Source organism: Cherax quadricarinatus, chromosome 38, assembly GCF_038502225.1.
Source record: "Cherax quadricarinatus isolate ZL_2023a chromosome 38, ASM3850222v1, whole genome shotgun sequence".
In the NCBI taxonomy this organism is placed as follows: domain Eukaryota; kingdom Metazoa; phylum Arthropoda; class Malacostraca; order Decapoda; family Parastacidae; genus Cherax; species Cherax quadricarinatus.
Window position 1 is genome coordinate 8,263,290 of NC_091329.1, and position 24,354 is coordinate 8,287,643.

Here is a 24,354-nt window from a genome sequence, read left to right on the forward strand (position 1 = left end):
TCACCTATGTATGATAAACTGCAAGTCTTTTACATCAAACTGTGTAAAGATTGCGAGACTAACCCAAGATGTTGGCAACAGCTTTGACGAGGGATGTGCTGCCACTAGCATCGGTCTTGGCAGAGCTCTTGGTGAGAGGACAAAGTGAGGACACTATGGGAGAGGAATTCAGGAACAGCACATCCAAGCACTCCAACACTGAACGCACTGGTTGTGGTTTTGTCCCGCCAACCTAGTAGAAATTTTTGGGGGGTAAATAACTAGAAGAAAAAATTTATGTAAGCTAAAACACTCTGCACTGTATGTAAACTAAAGATATTATGCATTTACCCTGTAGTATAAAATTATTTTCTAAATTTAGGATATTGTTGTTATAGAAAATACAAACTAATAGGCATTTAAAATATTTTTTAATACAAGCTAACCTCATTACTCAAATTTCCACACAGAGTAACTGAAAAATTTGAGAATAATGGAGACATTTAATTTGCTCCACCCAGTTCCAATATATCAGAAAGCCACAGATATCCAACTGATGTAGCACTTTCTTATGCTGCATAAAGCAAGGCTGCAGTAGCCTTGCCCCTTTTACAAGTTGAGAGATGAGCATGCCTCTGCTAATTTGTCATGCATTTTACAGTAAATACACAGAAATACTCGACCTACATAGGTAGAGGGGTCTATATGATCTACTTCACAACACTTTTTCATGCTTTTTATTTCTAAAGGGAATTCTTATTTCCTTTCCTCTCATTGTCATAAAATATGGAGAGATGCTCTTAAAACACCATCAACGACACACCCCTAAGTAGCATCTGAGGATGCCACACTGAACATCATTTATACATTCAAGAGGTTTATGTCTCAGTATATACTACAGCCTCTCCTCACTTAGCGATGTACTCATTTACTGACGATTTGGACTTCGACAGGCTCTCTGACCAGTATGCATACCTAAGTAATTTATATTAGAGCTGATTTCCTCTATTCCATTTATTATAATATACAGTACCCTACTGTATAAACATCTTAAGATATACCAGCAATGTTATAAATGGTGCAAAAGTGACATTAAAACAATATCAAAGATGGATGACACAAACCCACTACCATTGGAGTATGCTCCTCACTTAGTGATGAATTCGTTTACCAACATGGTCTTAGGAATGGAACTCCATTGTTAAGTGAGGAGAGGCTGTATATATATACATACAGAAGGTATGTGTGAGCGTGTTAGACAGGGGTGAGTGGAGACAGATGTTTTTTGGGACTTGACGAGCTGTTAGTGTGAGCAAAGTAGTAACATTTATTATGGGATTCAGGGAAACCGGCAAGCCGGACTTGACTCCTGGAGGTGGAAAGTACAGTGCCTGAACTCTAAAGGAGGGGTGTGGGATATTTGCTGTTTAGAGTGACATCTAAACTGCTGTATCTATGCACCTCTGGAAAGACAGTGATAGCGTTACCTATCAAAGTGTTTTTTTGGGGGGGGTCACCCTGTTTCAGTGGGAGACAGCCAGGATGTTAAAAAAATGTATATACTACACACTTAGAGTTTCCATTATTCCTTATTTTTAGGATTAAAGTATTTTAAATTTACTCAGAGATCAGTGCTAATGACCTTTATTGTCAAAGCAGCAAGAGAAAAACTCTCTCTCTCTCTACAAAGTGAGATGATACACTGTTGTCACCCCCTTACATTTATTACAAGTGGTCATATGTGAAAAATCTACTTCTAAAGGCACAAATTATTTTGTTTTGCATTATCTGAAGGGAGGAAAGAATGAAGGTGAAAATAGCCAACATTCACAGTGCTGTTCATTTTTTTTTAAATGAACTTGCCTGTTTATGAGTCACTAATTAGTCAGTGTCTGATATTTTTGCATGCACATTACACTGAAGTTTGGAGGTATCATAATGGCTGGTCAGACATGTATTTCTACACCTAATGGCTATACAGGCATTTCCTGGTAAGTAGCACATGCATGATACCATTACTGGGTATTATGAATAATGCTCAACAGTGGCACTGCCACTTGATTTAATAGAAAGCTCTTAATTATTAGACATTCCAAGTCCCCACAAGTCAAAGAAACAAAAGTGTTTCCCCAAATGTTTCAAAGGAGGCCTGGTCACAGACCGGGCCGTGGGGGCGTTGACCCCCGGAACTCTCTCCAGGTAAACTCCAGGTAAAGAAACAAATAAGTTTCCCTAAATGCTACAATGTAAAAAAATTCATCTTGTACTCATCACTGACCTCCACATCACCCAGGGTGCTCGCGAGAATGCCAACCTCTCCAATGCCACCCCACTGCACAGCAACCCCAGGAAGGCCAGCTTGCACCCGCTGCTCCACCACTCTCTCGCACACACTGTTAGCCCACCCATAGTTGGTCTGACCTGTTAAGTTTAAATTATTTCAATAAGTTTATGTTATAAATACATATTACAATGAATAGTAATCAATCAGTATAAAAAAAATTTGTAATCTTTGCTTTAATAATAATGTAAATCTTAGACTTTTTTTTTTTTAACATATCAGCTATTTCCCACTGAGGCAGGGTGACCCAAAAAAGAAGAAACATTTTCATTATCACTCACTTCGTTACTGTCTTGCCAGAGGTGTGGTGATACTACAATTCAAAAACTGCAACTTTTTTTTTTGTAACAAGCTGGCTGTCCCCCACCAAGGCAGGGTTACCCGAAATAAAAGAAACACTTTCACCATCACTCACATTATCACTGTCTTTGCAAAGGTGCATAGATACAATAGTTGAGATGTCACTCTAAGCAGCAAATATACCAAACCCCTCCTTTAGTGTGCTGGCATTGTACTTCCCACCTTCAGGACTCAAATCAGGCTAACCGGTTTCCCTGAATCCCTTCACAAACAATTACCCTGCTCACACTCCAACAGCTCATCAAGTTCCAAAAAACATTTGTCTCCATTCACTCCTATCTAACATGCTCACACATGCCTACTGTATGTCTAAGCCCTTTGCAACATATATATGCACCATATATAATTTAATATTGTTATTATGATTATTATAGGTAGTAGGTTGGTAGACAGCAACCGCCCAGGGAGGTACTACCGTCTTCCCAAGTGAGTGTAAAACGAAAGCCTGTAATTGTATTACATGATGGTAGGATTGCTGGTGTCCTTTTTTCTGTTTCATAAACATGTACACATTACTAAATTTAAAAGGTGAAACTTTCGTTTTTCCTCTTGGGCCACCCCACCTCAGTGGGATATGGCTGGTGCGTTGAAAGAAAGAATTATGATTATTCAAATGATTAATACCTATACATTATTATTCCAAAGAAAAGAGAGTTTGAGATCTAGGGAATAGGGACGCATGGCTTGCACACCACCCAAAAATTTTAATTTTTATGTTAACACTTTTTCAATCTAAAATATATTCTCCAAAATCTTGCTGATGACAACTCCAGTGTGCCACGCAACTTTACCTTTGCCAATATGTTTTAGATATTTTTCTAAAACACACTAAGAAACTGAACATATATAGCATAAAGTTAAGTGTTCACACAAGACAGAAGCAACACAAAATAAACAAAAAGCCAGTCGGTAAATAAGAAAAAATCCTAAATACCCAGTACTTTCTTTCACTGTACATGTATTTAAAATCCAAGCTAAAAAACCTCTCCAATATTGGTCCTCCACTCAAAAGGAGATTCATATATAAACAGCAACCAAAAAATGAGCAAAATTTTGAAGCTGTATGAATCAGTTTTCAGCAATTCAATCAACATCATGAAAATTGAAGATCCAGAAAATTCTTCACTGACTGCCCACTCTACAAATTATATGATAATCACTTCAGTACAAGATACAGAAAATTACAATTAGATTTTTTTTTTTTTTTTTTTTAACAAGTCGGTCGTCTCCCACCGAGGCAGGGTGACCCAAAAAAGAAAGAAAATCCCCAAAAAGAAAATACTTTCATCATCATTCAACACTTTCACCACACTCACACATTATCACTGCTTTTGCAGAGGTGCTCAGAATACAACAGTTTAGAAGCATATACGTATAAAGATACACAACATATCCCTCCAAACTGCCAATATCCCAAACCCCTCCTTTAAAGTGCAGGCATTGTACTTCCCATTTCCAGGACTCAAGTCCGACTATATGAAAATAACCGGTTTCCCTGAATCCCTTCACTAAATATTACCCTGCTCACACTCCAACAGATCGTCAGGTCCCAAGTATCATTCGTCTCCATTCACTCCTATCTAACACGCTCATGCACGCTTGCTGGAAGTCCAAGCCCCTCGCCCACAAAACCTCCTTTACCCCCTCTTTCCATCCCTTTCGAGGACGACCCCTACCCCTCTTTCCTTCCCCTATAGATTTATATGCTTTCCATGTCATTCTACTTTGATCCATTCTCTCTAAATGACCAAACCACCTCAACAACCCCTCTTCTGCCCTCTGACTAATGCTTTTATTAACTCCACACCTTCTCCTAATTTCCACACTCCGAATTTTCTGCATAATATTTACACCACACATTGCCCTTAGACAGGCCATCTCCACTGCCTCCAACCGTCTCCTCGCTGCTGCATTTACCACCCAAGCTTCACATCCATATAAGAGTGTTGGTACTACTATACTTTCATACATTCCCTTCTTTGCCTCCATAGACAAAGTTTTTTGACTCCACATATACCTCAACGCACCACTCACCTTTTTTCCCTCATCAATTCTATGATTAACCTCATCCTTCATAAATCCATCCGCCGACACGTCAACTCCCAAGTATCTGAAAACATTCACTTCTTCCATACTCCTCCTCCCCAATTTGATATCCATTTTTTCTTTATCTAAATCATTTGATACCCTCATCACCTTACTCTTTTCTATGTTCACTTTCAACTTTCTACCTTTACACACATTCTCAAACTCATCCACTAACCTTTGCAATTTTTCTTTAGAATCTCCCATAAGCACAGTATCATCAGCAAAAAGTAACTGTGTCAATTCCCATTTTGAATTTGATTCCCCATAATTTAATTAGATATCATCAATAAAGTCTTCAAATGGGTAAATAAAAACAAAAATAACATGATGTTCAATTTTAACAAATTTAGCAAAAACAAAAAGAACATGATGTTCAGTTCTGATAAATTTAACAAATAAAAGTAATGTGATATTCAATTTTAACAAATTTAACAGTAACTGCCCAGGGAAGTATTACTGTCCTTCCAAGTGCATGTAAAATGGAAGCCTGTAATTGTTTTACATGATGGTAGAATTACTGTCTTTTTTGTCTCATAAACATGCAAGGTTTCATGTATGTCTTGCTACTTCTACTTACACTTAGGTCACACTACACATGCATGTACAAGCATATATAGTATATACATTCCCCTCTGGGTTTTCTTTTATTTCCACATTAGTTCTTGTTTGTTTCCTCTTATCTCCTTGGGAAAGTGGAACAGAATTCTTCTTCCGTAAGCCATGAGTGTCATGAGAGGTGACTAAAATGCCGGGAGCAAGAGGCTAGTAACCCCTTGTCCTGTATAAATTACTAAATTTAAAAAGAGAAACTTTCGGTTTTCTTTTTAGGTCACCCTGCCTCAGTGGGATATGGCCAGTTAGTTAAAAAAAAAATTTACGAGAGCCTTCAGTGCTTACCAGCATTGCCCCTGCCACAGGTAACACTGGAAAAAGCCACCCAGATGTGCAGGTGAGGGCACAGAGTACGGGAAGCAGCATCAAGGGCCTGGGCTCCTTCACCCTTAACAGCATTCACAGCATGGAACATCTCTGCCGTCTGGTTCTCCAGTAGGGCATCTTGCAGTACCTGCCATTCCACAAATCTACATTATTTTCTTTCTTACCACTCAGATAAATTATTTCTTAAATACAAAAGAAAGTGAGGCATATGTAGAAATCTTTTACAATTATTTCCAGCAAAACAGAATGATGTATGTCTGGGCTTGGTAGGTAAGTGTGTCAATGGTCATCAGAACTGATCTACACAACAATGGTACTCTGCCCCTTCAAAGTAAATACTTGCTTTTATTTGAAAAAAAATTACATTATAGCTAGACTGAACAATGGTGTGTAGTCTCCATCAGTTATTTCCAGCAAATAACACAATGCATGACTTATCATGGGAAAAAATTGAGTGAAATACCAAATGTCAACAGTAGCCACCATTCTGTCCCATTCCAGCTACTCTCCCTATCAATATACTGTACTGTACTGTTCATATACAAAAATATGTGCAACTATATCTTCTATGGTTTAAACTAATAATATCACAACTTTTTTTTTTGCTCAATTTATCTGATCAGATATTAAGAAAAAATCAAAGGATTCCACCACATTATTTTGGATAATTAAAGATTTATTATTGTTATTATTAAACATTCTAACCAGAGAGAAACTTCGAACGTGTTTCTTACCACAGCAAGATGAAAGATGCCACCAACAGGCCCCTCTTCAGCAGCCATCTTCAGTAGTATGGTGGCTCCAGCATGGGTGGAGGCATCCTGGGTCATTACTCGCACACTCACTCCAGAGTTCAGCCACCGCCGCATACACAGTGCCTGCAAGGAAAGCACACATACTGTACTGACAGCAACAGTGTATTGTTTCTATTTTGTGCGATTTGAAAACAAAAATCCTGTTAAGCGCTAAACCCATGTGGGTCATTCATCGCAAGACATGATGGAGGCTTTATCATTTATCTGCTGAGTGAGAGACTGATGCACTTCCTATTTGTGCTCACCTAGTTGTATGGCTATACACTTACCTGTGGTTATAGGCATCTGAGGATCAATTTTCAAGTGAATATCCCAAGAAAAGATACAAAATATACATTTTTTTTTTCAACAAGTCGGCCGTCTCCCACCTAGGCAGGGTGACCCAAAAAGAAAGAAAATCCCCAAAAAGAAAACACTTTCACCTCACTCACACATAATCACTGTTTTAGCAGAGGTGCCCAGAAGACAACAGTTTAGAAGTATATACATATAAAAATACACAATATATCCCTCCAAACTGCCAATATCTCAAACCCCTGCTTTAGAGTGCAGGCACTGTACTTTCCATTTCCAGGACTCAAGTCCGGTTATATAAAATAACCGGTTTCACACTTCAACAGCTTGTCAGGTCCCAAACACCATTCGTCTCCATTCATTCCTATCTAACATGCTCATGCACGCTTGCTGGAAGTCCAAACCCCTCACCCACAACACTTCCTTTACCCCCTCCCTCCAACCTTTTTGAGGACAACCCCTACCCCGCCTTCCTTCCCCTACAGATTTATGTGCTCTCCATGTCATTCTACTTTGATCCATTCTCTCTAAATGACCAAACCACCTCAACAAACCCTCTTCTGCCCTCTGACTAATACTTTTATTAACTCCACACCTTCTCCTAATTTCCACACCGAATTTTCCGCATAATATTTACACCACACATTGCCCTTAGACAGGACATCTCCACTGCCTCCAACCGCCTCCTCGCTGCAGCATTTACAACCCAAGCTTCACACCCATATAAGAGTGTTGGTACTACTATACTTTCATACATTCCCTTCTTTGCCTCCATAGATAACATTTTTGCCTCCACATATACCTCAATGCACCACTCACCTTTTTTCCTTCATCAGTTCTATGATTAACCTCATCCTTCATAAATCCATCCGCTGACATGTCAACTCCCAAATATCTGAAAACATTCACTTCTTCCATACTCCTCCTCTCCAATTTGATATCTGATTTTTCTTTATCTAAATCATTTGATACTCTCATCACCTTACTCTTTTCTATGTTCACTTTCAACTTTCTACCTTTACACACACTCCCAAATTCGTCCACTAACCTTTGCAATTTTTCTTTAGAATCTCCCATAAGCACAGTATCATCAGCAAAAAGTAACTGTCACTTCCCATTTTGAATTTGATTCCCCATAATTTAATCCCACCCCTCTCCCAAACACCCTAGCATTTACTTCTTTTACAACCCCATCTATAAATATATTAAACAACCATGGTGACATTACACATCCCTGTCTAAGACCTACTTTTACCGGGAAGTATTCTCCCTCTCTTCTACACCCTAAATATACATACACTGTATGTGATTCAAAACATAATTTTTAGCAAGCAAGAATATCTATCACAGAGATAACCTACACTAACGCCACAGTAATGTAAGTTTTTCCTCAAGCGTAAGCAATATTTTTAATATTAATCTGAGTTTTCCAACCAGTGTAAGCTATATTTCCTGTTATTCCAACCTGTTCATCAACCCTCTCATTTCAGGCAAGATCAAAATGAGATTGTATCCAGACAAGTTTAAATATTTCATAATTTTCATGCATTTATGTATTGTCACTAACAGCATCAACAGTCTTTCATCAGTTTATCTATAGAATATTTGTCTATCAAGCATAAACTAAATACTATACTTTTTTGTTTAATGAACCAGCCATATCCCACCAAGGCAGGTTAACATAAAAAGAAAAATGAAAGTTTTTCTTCTTAAATTTAGCAATTTATAAAAGAAGAAGGGGTTACTAGCCCCATGCTCTGGATATTTAAGTCTCCTCTTATGACACTTATGGCTTACTGAGGAAGAATTCTTAAATACTATACTTATGTCCTCTAAAATATTATCATTAACTTACTTGGCCAAAAGTATTCTTGGATTTAGAGGTCCTAAATCAATTATGTGCATCTGTAGTGTTTCTATTGTCTATCATGGGATGGATATTTAGCAAGCAATAGTTACCAATCATCAGTCCAAAATGGCATACCTGATAACCAGTAGTGATACCCCGTCGAGATGTGAGCACCAGCTTCTTGGCCCCACGACTGATGAGCCAGCCAGCCAGTTCTAATCCCAGTCCACCCAACCCGCCTGTGATCACATACACCATGTGAGCCTGGGCAATCACTCTGGGCACTGCCAGCACAGAGTTTGTGTCAGTCAAGATGGAAGATTCGCCAGTTACTTCTGGCTTCACCTCCAGCAAAACCTTACCAATGTGTTTCCCAGTCGCCATGTACCTGTGAATACAAAATGTATTCATCTTACAATTGTTTTATTTTTTATTACACCAATGAACTGTAAATCTCGAAAGAAAAGCTAAATTTTCAATTAAAGGTGAGCACTTTTAGATGTACTATATGAACCAAAGATGAGCAACTCTTCCTAGGACAAAAATAAATGCTTTACACATCATAACCAAGAATTATTTTAGTACTGTATCTGCACACCTCTCAAAAGAGTGATAGTGTGAATGGTTAAAATGTTTCTTTTTTGGGTCGCCAAGCCTCGGTGGGAGATGGCAAGAGCGTTTAAGAAAAAAATAAATAAGATACACAAATGCTTCGTCTTATAAATTTTCCAATAAACAACTGGGAGCAGTACACACCTGAAGGCATCCTCAGCACAGTCCCTGGTGAAGAGTGTGGAAGGCAGAGGTGTCACAACTTTTGTTTTCAAGCCTTTCACTACCAACTGATTGAGACGCTGTCGCTCTTCAGGGGAGGCATCAAATAGTGCATCTAGCAAGATGCCATGAAAAGTCACATTCTTCAGAAAGATTGCCATGCCTGGAGTGAAGACAATCCTTGTAATGATAAATACAATACAGTAGAACCCCCATATTCACAGATTCGGTATCTGCAGTTTCAGTTATCCACAGTTTATTGCTGCCCAAAAATAACCCTAATTATGCTTAATAATGACCTGAAAGTTCCTTAAATCAATCAATCAAGTTTATTCTCTATAAGGATTACAATACGGGGTTTACAGATTTTGGTTATTGTGTGGTTTACATGCAATAAAATACTAATTACAGAGGAGGCCACTAAGACACCTAGCATGGCTAGGCATTTCAAGCAAACTTAGATTAATTCTTAACCCTAAATTATTACAAATTATGGAGTAAGTTGACTAAATGTTAAGTTACTAAATACTAGTTTGTGAGTTTAGTAATGTGAATGCTTTTGTTTTGGCACAATACATAGTTTCTATATTGGAGTATCACAGGCAAACTTATGACTAGTTAGGAATCATTATTTTAAGATTAAGATTCGTATTTTTGTGCTTATAGTCAAATGGGTGAGTGAGTGTAAGTGTGAACCACCAGGTGGTTTTTATGTAGTTAGTTGACGGGGTGTATCAGGGAGATAAAATGTTTTCTAACGGTAGTTTTGAAGGTGATGAATGTGTCTGCAGTTCTAGAGTTTTCAGGTAGGGTATTCCAGATTTTAGGGCTTTTGACATACACTGATTTTTTGTAAAGGTTTAGTCGGACACGGGGAATGTCGTAGAGATGTTTGTGTCTGGTGTTATGCCTGTGGGTCCTGTCGCAACTATCAAGAAAGCGTTTTAGGTCAAGGTTAATATTGGAATTTAAGGTCCTGTAGATATAGATTGCACAGTAGTAAGTGTGGATGTTCTGAACAGGGAGTAAGTTTAGATCTATGAAGAGTGGGGGGGTGTGTTGCCAGGGATGGGATTTAGTGATTATTCTTACTGCAGCTTTTTGTTGGGTTATTATTGGCTTTAGGTGTGTTGCTGCTGTTGATCCCCAAGCACAAATAGCATAGGTGAGGTATGGATAAATGAGTGAATAGTATAGTGTGAGAAGGGCATTTTGCGGCACGTAGTATCGTATCTTGGAGAGGATCCCAACTGTTTTGGATACTTTTTTTGTTATGTGTTGGATATAGGTGCTGAAATTCAGGGTGCTGTCGAGGTATAGGCCTAGAAATTTGCCCTCATTATGTCTGGCAATTAGAGTGTTGTCGATCTTAATGTTAAGTTGCGCAACACCTGCTCTGCTACCGAACATAATATAGTAGGTTTTGTTAGTGTTAAGTGTAAGTTTATTGGCTGTCATCCAAGTCGATATTTTGAGCAGTTCCTCATTAACAATGGTGTTGAGGGTGGCAAGATTAGGGTGAGAAATGACATAAGTCGTGTCGTCAGCAAAGAGAATGGGTTTCAGGTGTTGGGATACATTTGGAAGATCAATCCTAAGAGAAGCCATGAAATGCTTCCCATCAGTGAAAAAGTGCTAATTCTAGAGTTATTTTGCAAAATTTATCAATTAAACTTTACCATAGGTATGTATGTAAATGAAAAACGACATACATACATATATATATATATATATACAGGGTTCGCTACTATCCACAGTTTGAGATATCCACGGTAGGTCTTGGAATGTATCCCCTGTGGATATGGGATGACTACTGTATTTCAACAGCTAAAAGTGCAGATAATTTATTTTGCCAGTTTATTTTGATGATTTACTGTAACAACATTGTGATTTAGTAATAAAATTTTGAGAGCTAATTCCCTACTACCCACCCAAGGCTGTGTTGTTGGAGAGATCAGCTTTGCCTATCTCAAGGAAGCGACCATGCTCTTTAAGGCATCTGACTGAGGCTTGGAGCAGATCCCCAGCCAAAGAGTTCAGTACGATATCCACACCACGGCCACCAGTTCGTTCCAATACTGCATACTCAAAGCTCACATCACGTGAATTAGCAAAGTTTTCATCTTTAAGCTGTAAGTAGAATAGGTTATAAGTAAAAAAGTTCTCATCTTTAAGCTGTAAGTAATAGTAGCAATGATTTCAATAGACTGAAGAATAATTTCCTAAAAAATCATTATATTAGCTAGTGCCTAAATACAATATTATACTGTATTATCAAGCTATGGCAGGAAAAGAGGGACTATAAATGTATTAATTCAAGGATTATGTGGAGTAAAATAAAGATTGGATGTGAAAAGTGGGTTATAATAAGCGTGTATGCACCTGGAGAAGAGAGAAGTGTAGAGGAGAGAGAGAGAGATTTTGGGAAATGTTGAGTGAATGCGTGGGGAGTTTTGAATCAAGTGTGAGAGTAATGGTGGTTGGGGATTTCAATGCTAAAGTGGGTAAAAATGTTATGGAGGGAGTAGTAGGTAAATTTGGGGTGCCAGGGGTAAATGTAAATGGGGAGCCTTTAATTGAGCTATGTGTAGAAAGAGATTTGGTCATAAGTAATACATATTTTATGAAAAAGAGGATAAATAAATATACAAGGTATGATGTAGCACGTAATGAAAGTAGTTTATTAGATTATGTATTGGTGGATAAAAGGTTGATGGGTAGGCTCCAGGATGTACATGTTTATAGAGGGGCAATTGATATATCGGATCATTATTTAGTTGTAGCTACAGTTTGAGTAAGAGGTAGATGGGAAAAGAGGAAGGTGGCAACAACAAGTAAGAGGGAGGTGAAAGTGTATAAACTAAGGGAGGAGGAAGTTCGGGTGAGATATAAGCGACTACTGGCAGAAAGGTGGGCTAGTGCAAAGATGAGTAGTGGGGGGGTTGAAGAGGGTTGGAATAGTTTTAAAAATGCAGTATTAGAATGTGGGGCAGAAGTTTGTGGTTATAGGAGGGTGGGGGCAGGAGGAAAGAGGAGTGATTGGTGGAATGATGAAGTAAAGGGTGTGATAAAAGTGAAAAAGGTAGCTTATGAGAGGTTTTTACAAAGCAGAAGTGTTATAAGAAGAGCAGAGTATGTGGAGAGTAAAAGAAAGGTAAAGAGAGTGGTGAGAGAGTGCAAAAGGAGAGCAGATGATAGAGTGGGAGAGGCACTGTCAAGAAATTTTAATGAAAATAAGAAAAAATTTTGGAGTGAGTTAAACAAGTTAAGAAAGCCTAGGGAAAGTATGGATTTGTCAGTTAAAAACAGAGTAGGGGAGTTAGTAGATGGGGAGATGGAGGTATTAGGTAGATGGCGAGAATATTTTGAGGAACTTTTAAATGTTAAGGAAGAAAGAGAGGCGGTAATTTCATGCACTGGTCAGGGAAGTATACCATCTTTTAGGAGTGAAGAAGAGCAGAATGTAAGTGTGGGGGAGGTACGTGAGGCATTACGTAGAATGAAAGGGGGTAAAGCAGCTGGAACTGATGGGATCATGACAGAAATGTTAAAAGCAGGGGGGATATAGTGTTGGAGTGGTTGGTACTTTTGTTTAATAAATGTATGAAAGAGGGGAAGGTACCTAGGGATTCGCGGAGAGCATGTATAGTCCCTTTATATAAAGGGAAAGGGGACAAAAGAGATTGTAAAAATTATAGAGGAATAAGTTTACTGAGTATACCAGGAAAAGTTCACGGTAGGGTTATAACTGAAAGAATTAGAGGTAAGACAGAATATAGGATTGCGGATGAGCAAGGAGGTTTCAGAGTGGGTAGGGGATGTGTAGATCAAGTGTTTACATTGAAGCATATATGTGAACAGTATTTAGATAAAGGTAGGGAAGTTTTTATTGCATTTATGGATTAAGAAAAGGCATATGATAGAGTGGATAGAGGAGTAATGTGGCAGATGTTGCAAGTATATGGAATAGGTGGTAAGTTATTAAATGCTGTAAAGAGTTTTTATGAGGATAGTGAGGCTCAGGTTAGGGTGTGTAGAAGAGAGGGAGACTACTTCCCGGTAAAAGTAGGTCTTAGACAGGGATGTGTAAAGTCACTATGGTTGTTTAATATATTTATAGATGGGGTTGTAAAGGAAGTAAATGCTAGGGTGTTCGGGAGAGGAGTGGGATTAAATTTTGGGGAATCAAATTCAAAATGGGAATTGACACAGTTACTTTTTGCTGATGATACTGTGCTTATGGAAGATTCTAAAGAAAAATTGCAGAGGTTAGTGGATGAGTTTGGGAATGTGTGTAAAGGTAGAAAGTTGAAAGTGAACATAGAAAAGAGTAAGGTGATGAAGGTATCAAATGATTTAGATAAAGAAAAATTGGATATCAAATTGGGGAGGAGGAGTATGGAAGAAGTGAATGTTTACAGATACATGGGAGTTGACGTGTCGGTGGATGGATTTATGAAGGATGAGGTAAATCATAGAATTGATGAGGGAAAGAAGGTGAGTGGTGCATTGAGGTATATGTGGAGTCAAAAAACATTATCTATGGAGGCAAAGAAGGGAATGTATGAAAGTATAGTAGTACCAACACTCTTATATGGGTGTGAAGCTTGGGTGGTAAATGCAGCAGCGAGGAGACGGTTGGAGGCAGTGGAGATGTCCTGTTTAAGGGCAATGTGTGGTGTAAATATTATGCAGAAAATTCGGAGTGTGGAAATTAGGAAAAGGTGTGGAGTTAATAAAAGTATTAGTCAGAGGGCAGAAGAGGGGTTGTTGAGGTGGTTTGGTCATTTAGAGAGAATGGATCAAAGTAGAATGACATGGAAAGCATATAAATCTATAGGGGAAGGAAGGCGGGGTAGGGGTTGTCCTCGAAAGGGTTGGAGAGAGGGGGTAAAGGAGGTTTTGTGGGCGAGGGGCTTGGACTTCCAGCAAGCGTGCGTGAGCGTGTTAGATAGGAGTGAATGAAGACGAATGGTACTTGGGACCTGACGATCTGTTGGAGTGTGAACAGGGTAATATTTAGTGAAGGGTTTCAGGGAAACCGGTTATTTTCATATAGTTGGACTTGAGTCCTGGAAATGGGAAGTACAATGCCTGCACTTTAAAGGAGGGGTTTGGGATATTGGCAGTTTAGAGGGATATGTTGTGTATCTTTATATGTATATGCTTCTAAACTGTTGTATTCTGAGCACCTCTGCAAAAACAGTGATAATGTGTGAGTGTGGTGAAAGTTTTGAATGATGATGAAAGTATTTTCTTTTTGGGGATTTTCTTTCTTTTTTGGGTCACCCTGCCTCGGTGGGAGACGGCCGACTTGTTGAAAAAAAAAAAGAAAATTATCAACTGACATAAAAATTTAATACATTACTTTGAAAGTTATCACATCTTACCTGAGGGAAGCGTTTTTGCAGGAATTCCTTCTTCTGTGTGGTGCTGATTGTGGTGTAGACTGTGCAGGAATGGGCTAGAGCAATGCTAATAGCTGCCTGCCCCACACCGCCAGACCCAGCATGGATGAGTACACTCTCCCCTTGTCGTAGCCCACCACGCACCACCAATGCATAGTATGCCTGAAGAAGTACATCTCATTAATTATTTATGCTTTTTACATATACTTTCCAATAATGTTTACTAAAATTTACTGTACTTAGGTGTAAACTAATTCAGTTAATTCATACACTCTCCCCTTGTCGTAGCCCACCACGCACCACCAATGCATAGTATGCCTGAAGAAGTACATCTCATTAATTATTTATGCTTTTTACATATACTTTCCAATAATGTTTACTAAAATTTACTGTACTTAGGTGTAAACTAATTCAGTTAATTCATACATTCCTAAGATGGTACATTAATTTTAAAACCAATTTACAATTACATATTTTTAATGTTTACTGGAACAATCTATGTGTCACATAAAGAACAAAAGTCACAGCACTGTGATGGGAACAATTCACAAATAGCTCAAATTAGAATGAAATGTAAAATGTTTAGTTGGACCTCACCTACTCTGCTCCCAAACATAATGTAGAAGGTTCTGTCTATACTAAGTGTAACTTTATTGACAGTCATCCAAGCTGATATTTTTACAAGCTCTTCATTAACAATAGTGTTGAGTGAGGCAAGATTAGGGTGGGAGACGACAAAAGTCATGTAGTCAGCAAAGAGAATAGGTTTAAGTTGTTATGATACAGTTGGAAGATTGTTGATGTATAAAAGGAAAAGGAGGGGACCAAGACTGCTTCCCTGTGGAATGCCAGTGTCCAGCGGTCTTGTTGACGAAGTGTCCTTAATAAAGATGTATTGCTGTCCATTAGTAAGGTAAAACTGCTACAAGGATAAACAGTTTTAGCAGAGGACTGGTTTATAGGTTATCATCTCTAACATAACAGCAAGTGCTTTGTTACTGTCAGCAAGATGAACACCTCTGTTTTTTGCTCTTTGAAGTACATCAGAAAGAGAGCAGCTATTTTCACCAAAATATTGGAGAGGGCATGAGGTAGCATCAGTGACAGGAAGAGAAGTATGAGCCAGATTACTACAAAGTGCATTAGTTAGGTGAAATGCAGGTTTGATATATAGAGAACAAAGGATGTTACCATTTAAATAGACCAAAACACTGTTTCATGTTTTCTCTCTAAGTGTGGCTTATTTACAAATACATGTCCCATTTAACAATTTAATATTTACATATACACAAGTTATAATAAGATTTGACACTTTAACAAAATATCTACCAGTGGTAAATGCTAATACATACTGTGGCGTATACTACAGGAACAGTAGCAGCATCCTTAAGAGACCAGGAGGCAGGAACAGACCATGTAAGTAAGGGGTCAGCCCTCACATTGGTGGCCAACCCACCTGCAGCAACCAGACCCATAACACGCTTTCCCTCACTCACACCAGAAAACTCTAAGCCCAAGATGCATTCCTGAGGTAAAACAAATGGAAAGAGTGGGAATATGAACTCGTACAAATTTTAGGATTAACATATTACTGCAGGTCTACATAGAGAGAGTAAAATATGTATAAAATTGTACATGATTAGCCCTTCATACCTTCGTAGCCAGATCTCCTGGAAGAGCATCAGGTGGTAATTTTCCTGTGGCCAGCATCACATCACGGAAGTTTAGTGGGGCATAGTAAACTTCACACAATCTCAAGCCATCATCAGCTTTGTCATAAGAGTGTAGAGAGCCCATCTGGAACCAGGTGAGGGAGGCTAGGTCACCACGAGTAGCCACATTCAGTAGAGCGTGTTTGGAGGGCTGAGGGGCCAGCTGTCCCAGAGACAGGTGTCTATAAGTACCCCAGACACCATCGAAACAGACATTGACAGCCAAGTCATGAGCAAGCAAAGTGGAGCTTATTACTGCCTTTCCTTCAGGAACAAAAAGACACCTGAGAAAGAAAATAAAAATATGTGTAGGAAGTAGCTCATCCTCTTACTTATAATTATATACTACCAGTATGTGAATATTTCTCAGACCAAAAGCATCACTAACATGTAATATTTATTACCCTCAAAAAATACCTTATTTTCTCTCCTCCTGGTTCTTTCCTGAGGCAATTTAAAAGTCCCAGGATTCCTGAAGAGGCATCACCTGAAGATACAAGCCATAAATTTTCCTTCGTTGGGGCCAATGTCTTCTCCTTCAACATTTCCACCCATGAGAAGTCAGTATCAGTGCCACAGACCTCCAGTGTTGTATGAGGACCCTCAACCTGTCTCTTTAGTAGAGATTTAATAAAGTGAATTAGTATATTATGAAAACCTCCGCTTCGATACTTCAAAGACACAGTATTATGAATTGCATGTGATCTAGTTGGTACCCTATATATCAGCCTATCCTCCAAATTAAGAACAGTTTGACTCAAGAAATCGTAATGACACGATTGCAAACAAACCATACCCCCGGCCGGGATTGAACCCGCGGTCATAGAGTCTCAAAACTCCAGCCCGTCGCGTTAGCCACTAGACCATACCCCCGGCCAGGGGTATGGTTTAAGAACAGTTTGTGAGAAAATGCATGTTCAGAAAGGTATGATATACCATTCTGATATACTGCCATATGTAAACCACCTTTTTTTTATGTCAATACTGCCAAGTAATTACATATACAGAAATACAGGTTAATATACAGTATCCTAATCTAACCAAAAATAGATAACAAAATTTCCTAAGCTATTTTGAGTGCACAGAAATATGGGACAGTCAGTTCATCAAATGGTGCATAATTTAACTGAAGAATAGATTGTACTGTATATACAGTACTGGCACTCAGACACTCTGTCTGGTTTAAATAACTTTAAATAACAGACTGTTTCATATCAAGGTAGGGTGACCCAAACAAGGAAAAATATTCACCATTATTCATTCAATTGCCATCTTACCAGAAGTGAAAGACACAGCAGCTTCAATGACTCGCCAAACTATTATTCTTATAAGAAATGCTATACATCAAAAGTACATAGTACATATATAAATAGTTTCATTAATGTGTACAGTTTTTAAATAATAAAGTATTAATATTTCAGTCGAAGAATTTGAGTGTGTTGTGTGGCGACTAAAATGCCGGGAGCAAAGGGCTAGTAACCCCTTCTGCATAAATTGCTAAATGTAAAAAAAGTAGAAAACTTTTGTTTCTTCTTTGGGTCATCCTGCCTCAGTGAGAGATGGCCAGTGTGTTAAAAAATAAAACTGACATTTGGTGTCACAGTTATACCTGGAATATACCTGGAGATCCTCCAAGGAGTAGATGTAAAATAGAAAGAGACAGGCGCTCCCTTTACAGGCGACGGAAAAGAATAACAGAGCGGCTAAAAGAGGTCAATATATTTGAAATGCGTAGGGAGACACTGATCAGAGAAATAGCAAGCATCGAACTTAAGCTAAAGGAATCTTATAGGAGTCAGGAATCGCGGGAAGAACTAAAAGCCATAAGTGAAATCGAAAGAAACCCAAAGTATTTCTTCTCCTATGCCAAATCAAAGTCGAGAACAACATCCAGTATTGGGCCCCTACTTAAACAAGATGGGTCCTACACAGATGACAGCAAGGAAATGAGTGAGCTACTCAAGTCCCAATATGACTCAGTTTTTAGCAAGCCGCTAACCAGACTGAGAGTCGAAGATCAAAATGAATTTTTTATGAGAGAGCCACAAAATTTGATTAACACAAGCCTATCCGATGTTATCCTGACGCCAAATGACTTCGAACAGGAGATAAATGACATGCCCATGCACTCTTCCCCAGGGCCAGACTCATGGAACTCCGTGTTCATCAAGAACTGCAAGAAGCCCCTATCACGAGCCTTTTCCATCCTATGGAGAGGGAGCATGGACACGGGGGTCGTCCCACAGTTACTAAAAACAACAGACATAGCCCCACTCCACAAAGGGGGCAGTAAAGCAACAGCAAAGAACTACAGACCACTAGCACTAACATCCCATATCATAAAAATCTTTGAAAGGGTCCTAAGAAGCAAGATCACCACCCATCTAGAAACCCATCAGTTACACAACCCAGGGCAACATGGGTTTAGAACAGGTGGCTCCTGTCTGTCTCAACTATTGGATCACTACGACAAGGTCCTAAATGCACTAGAAGACAAAAAGAATGCAGATGTAATATATACAGACTTTGCAAAAGCCTTCGACAAGTGTGACCATGGCGTAATAGCGCACAAAATGCATGCTAAAGGAATAACAGGAAAAGTCGGTCGATGGATCTATAATTTCCTCACTAACAGAACACAGAGAGTAGTCATCAACAGAGTAAAGTCCGAGGCAGCTACGGTGAAAAGCTCTGTTCCACAAGGCACAGTACTCGCTCCCACCTTGTTCCTCATCCTCATATCCGACATAGACAAGGATGTCAGCCACAGCACCGTGTCTTCCTTTGCAGATGACACCCGAATCTGCATGACAGTGTCTTCCATTGCAGACACTGCAAGGCTCCAGGCGGACATCAACCAAATCTTTCAGTGGGCTGCAGAAAACAATATGAAGTTCAACGATGAGAAATTTCAGTTACTCAGATATGGTAAACACGAGGAAATTAAATCTTCATCAGAGTACAAAACAAATTCTGGCCACAAAATAGAGCGAAACACCAACGTCAAAGACCTGGGAGTGATCATGTCGGAGGATCTCACCTTCAAGGACCATAACATTGTATCAATCGCATCTGCTAGAAAAATGACAGGATGGATAATGAGAACCTTCAAAACTAGGGAGGCCAAGCCCATGATGACACTCTTCAGGTCACTTGTTCTATCTAGGCTGGAATATTGCTGCACACTAACAGCACCTTTCAAGGCAGGTGAAATTGCTGACCTAGAAAATGTACAGAGAACCTTCACGACGCGCATAACGGAGATAAAACACCTCAATTACTGGGAGGCCTTGAGGTTCCTAAACCTGTATTCCCTGGAATGCAGGCGGGAGAGATACATGATTATATACACCTGGAAAATCCTAGAGGGACTAGTACCGAACTTGCACACGAAAATCACTCACTACGAAAGCAAAAGACTTGGCAGACGATGCAACATCCCCCCAATGAAAAGCAGGGGTGTCACTAGCACATTAAGAGACCATACAATAAGTGTCAGGGGCCCGAGACTGTTCAACTGCCTCCCAGCATACATAAGGGGGATTACCAACAGACCCCTGGCAGTCTTCAAGCTGGCACTGGACAAGCACCTAAAGTCGGTTCCTGACCAGCCGGGCTGTGGCTCGTACGTTGGTTTGCGTGCAGCCAGCAGTAACAGCCTGGTTGATCAGGCTCTGATCCACCAGGAGGCCTGGTCACAGACCGGGCCACGGGGGCGTTGACCCCCGGAACTCTCTCCAGGAGAGGGTTTCAGGGGTCAATGGCTGGTCTGTGACCAAGCCTTGAAATGGATCAGGGTCTGAACAACCTGGCTGTTACTGCTGGCCGCACATAAACCAACGTATGAACCACAGCCTGGCTGATCAGGCACTGACTCGGTGCCTGCCCACCGCCTTCTTGAAGAAAGCCAGGGGTCTATTGGTAATCCCACTTATGCACACTGGGAGGCAACTGAACAATCTTGGACCCCTGATGCTTACTGTGTTGTCTCTTAGTGTACTTGTGGCACCACTGCTTTTCATTGGGGGGGATGTTGCATCTCCTGTCGAGTCTTTTGCTTTCACAGGGAATGATTTTCATGTGTATACATGTATTATCATGTCTTTCTTTCAACAAATTGGCCATATCCCCCTGAGGCAGGGTGGCCCAAAAGGAAACACGAAAGTCTCTCCTTTTAAATTTAGTAATACGCATATAGAGGAGAAGGGGTTACTAGCCCCTTGCTCCTGGCATTTTACTCGCCTCTTACAACACACACATGGCTTATGGAGGAAGAATTCTGTTCCACTTCCCCATGGAGATAAGCAGAAATAAACAAGAACAAGAACTACTAAGATAGAAGAAAACCCAGAGGGGTGTGTGTAAATATCTTCTTGTACATGTATGCGCAGTATCTTTCTTGCCTGCATTCCAGGGAATACAAGTCTAGGGACTTCAACCATTCCCAGTAATTTAGGTGCTTTATTGTACTTATGTGTGCATTCTTCAGGTCAGCAATATCGCCTGCCTTGAAAGGGGCCGTTAGTGTACAGCAATACTGGTTTGAACTTTTCCCTATAAATGTATGCTTGGCTGTTCTCTAAACTGCTTCCTTACGTGCTAGAAGGCACTTGTCAAGATATAATAATTAACCACTAGTCACTATGTTGCACTCTCAAGATTTTGACTTGTAGACTACCTACTCTTCAGAGATTCGTGAAAAAACTGTCATACTAGTGGCCTCTGAACATGAATATATTTTGGCATACAAGAAATTAATCTATAAGCTAATAAAATAATCATTTTGTATCAGCTATGACATACTTTTCTGAACAGCTTCATGCCAATCTTCTGAACCGAAGCAATCTCATAGCACCCAGCTTCTTTTAGAATTTCTCCCATATCTTCGTTGTTTGTCATGATGAAGGAGCCATAACTCAGCTTGTCAACTATTTCTTTATCTTGACATTGGTGGAGGATGAGGAGATGTGGGGGTGGAGACAAGCTAGAAGCAAGGTCAGCCTTCACTACTACTCCTGCAGAACCAAGCTGCTGCTCCTCTTCACCTGATAATTTATCCGCTGTGTGTAGGATGTAGTCAACCTGTTGAGGAATGTGAATGTCAGTGATTTTGTGCAGAAAATGATACATACACAATACTATATACTCTGTACTTCAATATATTCAATATTTATTGACAAAAGTTAACTGAGATATTGGACCAAAAATCAAAAGTTATTTAAATGTCAGATTCAAACTTTAAAGCCTAAAATGTATGGAATTTATTTTTTGACTTACCTTAAGCTGTGGTTTTAAGATGAGGAGATTTGTAAGAGTAAGTGCCACAGAAGTTTCCAGGACAGTACTGGTTATGGTTTGAGAAATGCTCTCTACAACTTTCAACCCTAGACCTAATGAGTTCTCTATGGCTATATCCACGAGAACTCCTAGACTTGTCTCTGCTGTCATACGAGATGAGATCTGATGATGATCTGTCAGATGGAGTGGAACGAACTGATAAGTCTCGAGCAGAGGTCGGTCCTGAATAGGTCTTCTTGGAGCCAATGTGGCCTTCAGTCCCTGAATGACCACACCCTCGCAAGCTATTACTCCAACATGAGAGTTTTGTTGTACCTGGGCAAAGATAGTAAATAGGTGTCAAAGCTAAAAAAGAAAAAGGGAGGGGGGGTATTATACAATGCCTGGGAAAGGGAAGGTGATGAAGTTTATCAGAAATATTGTAAGAGATAAGTTTATACAGAACACACCAAAGAGACTCACCATCACTGTCTTTGGGTCAGGTTCCTGCTTGATATGGTCAAGGAGTTTGCTGGGGTTTACAGAAATTTTGCGTATTCTGGTGGGAAGCATCAGCGCACGTTGTTTGACCCCAAGCAGAGAAAACTGGAGCATCGTGTCAAGGAATGCCACCCAGTTCTCTTTCCACATAAGTTTTCCATGGGTACCTGGTAATTAACAAAATCTAGATTAAGTAATTAAAAATATAGCTAATACTTTCTATGGCTAAATTGTTACATGAAAATTCCTTTCATGGCAAACAATTACACATAAGACTGTGTTTATAAATAGTCCACTCAACAGTGCCCTGAAATATTTCTTACTATTAGGTCTGTTTCTACAATGCCTTGATAGTCTTATGTTTTAAGACTGTTTCAATAATGCTCTGAAAAAAAATCTCACTTTTTTGTTTTTTTCAGGAATACCTTAAAAATGTCTTACCTTTTAGGTCTGTTTCAGCAATGCCCTGGAATAGGCCTCCATAATGATAGCCTCTGAGACGAAGTTCTTTGTACACATCTTTCTGTAAAAGAATCTCTCCATTTCCTTCAGCTGCTGAAGCCAGGATATCAAGCAAATGCTTGCTTTCACCAGTGTGGTCTGCTCCTAGGTGAATACAACCTGAGACTGCCACTGAATCACCTACAACTACCTGTAAAATTGATGGGATGTATTAGACCTACGGTTGAACTGAATTTGTAAATATCCATTTTCATTATTTCATAAAATTTATTTTACAAATTGTTTCATTAACATAATACTACATTAAAAATACTCGACTGAACATTTACAACTAAAAATTTCTGAAATACACTATTCAATTATTACCTCAAATTCTCCTTTGACCAGCAAGATTCTGACAACTAGGGTGGTGGCTGCAGCAGGGGTGTTGGTAGAGGAAGAGAGGACAGTGGCTTGATGGAGTGTTACATTGCTGAAGGTGACTGGTGTCTCATTCCACTGTGTACCCTTCAGGCGGCACAATGCTTGCCAAGCCAGCACCTGCACATGATATTACAAGTTTCATGTAAATACATATACATTTTTTAACTTTTTGGGGGGTTAAAGAAAAAGGTAACGATTTTATTTCTTTGTAAAGGTTACAATGTGTAATTTCACTTTCAGTTTGCTAAGTATAAAGAAAGCCACTATCATGCCGAGGCATTTCGGGCAGACTGATCCTAGTACATAATAACTACTTAAATCTAGACAAGATAAGAGTGGTTAACTTGTATTAAAATCTTTATTTAAGCTTATTACTAATGCAAAGTAGTCAAGGTGGAGGTTTATAAGAATAATAATCCTGAAGTTGCACATAATAAAAACAATATTACAAATAATGGTTCAAAGAGTAATATTTCATTGATTGGAAGATGTTTAATAGACTAGAGATCATGTAATATAATATTTGGGAGAGTTGCTTCAAAATAATTAGAAGTTGTTTTGGATGGTTTGGATAGTACTGAGAGGTGAGATGATTTTTAAGCAGAGTCCTAAATTTATAAGTAGTCAGGGGATCCTTTATCGGTTCATCAAATCATGCTGCACAAGAATTTATGTACTTGATTGATATCTATGATACATTACACAAATAACATGGACATAGGAGACAGAAACTTATGATGATGTTTCAGTCCACCTTGGACCATTAACTAGTCATACACTGTGACTAGTTAATGATCCAAGTTGGACCAAAACACCTTCATAAGTTTCTTTCTCCTATGTGTGGGTTACTTGTGCATTGTTCCAATTACAGTATTGTGCTTTTTTTGTTCTTTATCTATGATTCATCTCTAAATTTGCAGGATATTTCAATAAAAAATCTAAATGCGCACAATTTTATTTTGCTCACCAGGTAGCCTGTAGCAGGGAAAATGATACGTCCATCAATTGTGTGGCCTTCCAGGTAATGGTGCTCCTCAGACTCCAAGTCCACCTTCACCTCATACTCTGAGCCAGCTGGAGAGGTGCTAAAACGAGCCACATCCCACTCCTGACTATGGTCCCACCTTGACAC

The 24,354-nt window shown here is 39.3% G+C and overlaps 1 protein-coding gene across 1 annotated transcript in view; it reads right to left on the bottom strand.

Moving 5' to 3' along the window:
- Positions 1-24,354, bottom strand: part of FASN1 (Fatty acid synthase 1) — a 52,553-nt gene that overhangs the window by 4,902 nt on the left and 23,297 nt on the right. Inside the window, exons 17-33 of the mRNA XM_070092070.1 lie at positions 24,190-24,346; positions 23,166-23,339; positions 22,779-22,989; positions 22,320-22,504; positions 21,837-22,172; positions 21,363-21,641; positions 16,977-17,173; positions 16,501-16,843; positions 16,200-16,373; positions 14,830-15,009; positions 11,371-11,569; positions 9,422-9,602; positions 8,801-9,053; positions 6,442-6,585; positions 5,666-5,834; positions 2,258-2,400; positions 64-232 (exon numbers count right to left, since the gene is read on the bottom strand). Of these exons, the coding sequence (XP_069948171.1) occupies positions 64-232; positions 2,258-2,400; positions 5,666-5,834; positions 6,442-6,585; positions 8,801-9,053; positions 9,422-9,602; positions 11,371-11,569; positions 14,830-15,009; positions 16,200-16,373; positions 16,501-16,843; positions 16,977-17,173; positions 21,363-21,641; positions 21,837-22,172; positions 22,320-22,504; positions 22,779-22,989; positions 23,166-23,339; positions 24,190-24,346 (3,494 nt within the window). The remainder of the gene's footprint in view (positions 1-63; positions 233-2,257; positions 2,401-5,665; positions 5,835-6,441; positions 6,586-8,800; positions 9,054-9,421; positions 9,603-11,370; positions 11,570-14,829; positions 15,010-16,199; positions 16,374-16,500; positions 16,844-16,976; positions 17,174-21,362; positions 21,642-21,836; positions 22,173-22,319; positions 22,505-22,778; positions 22,990-23,165; positions 23,340-24,189; positions 24,347-24,354) is intronic.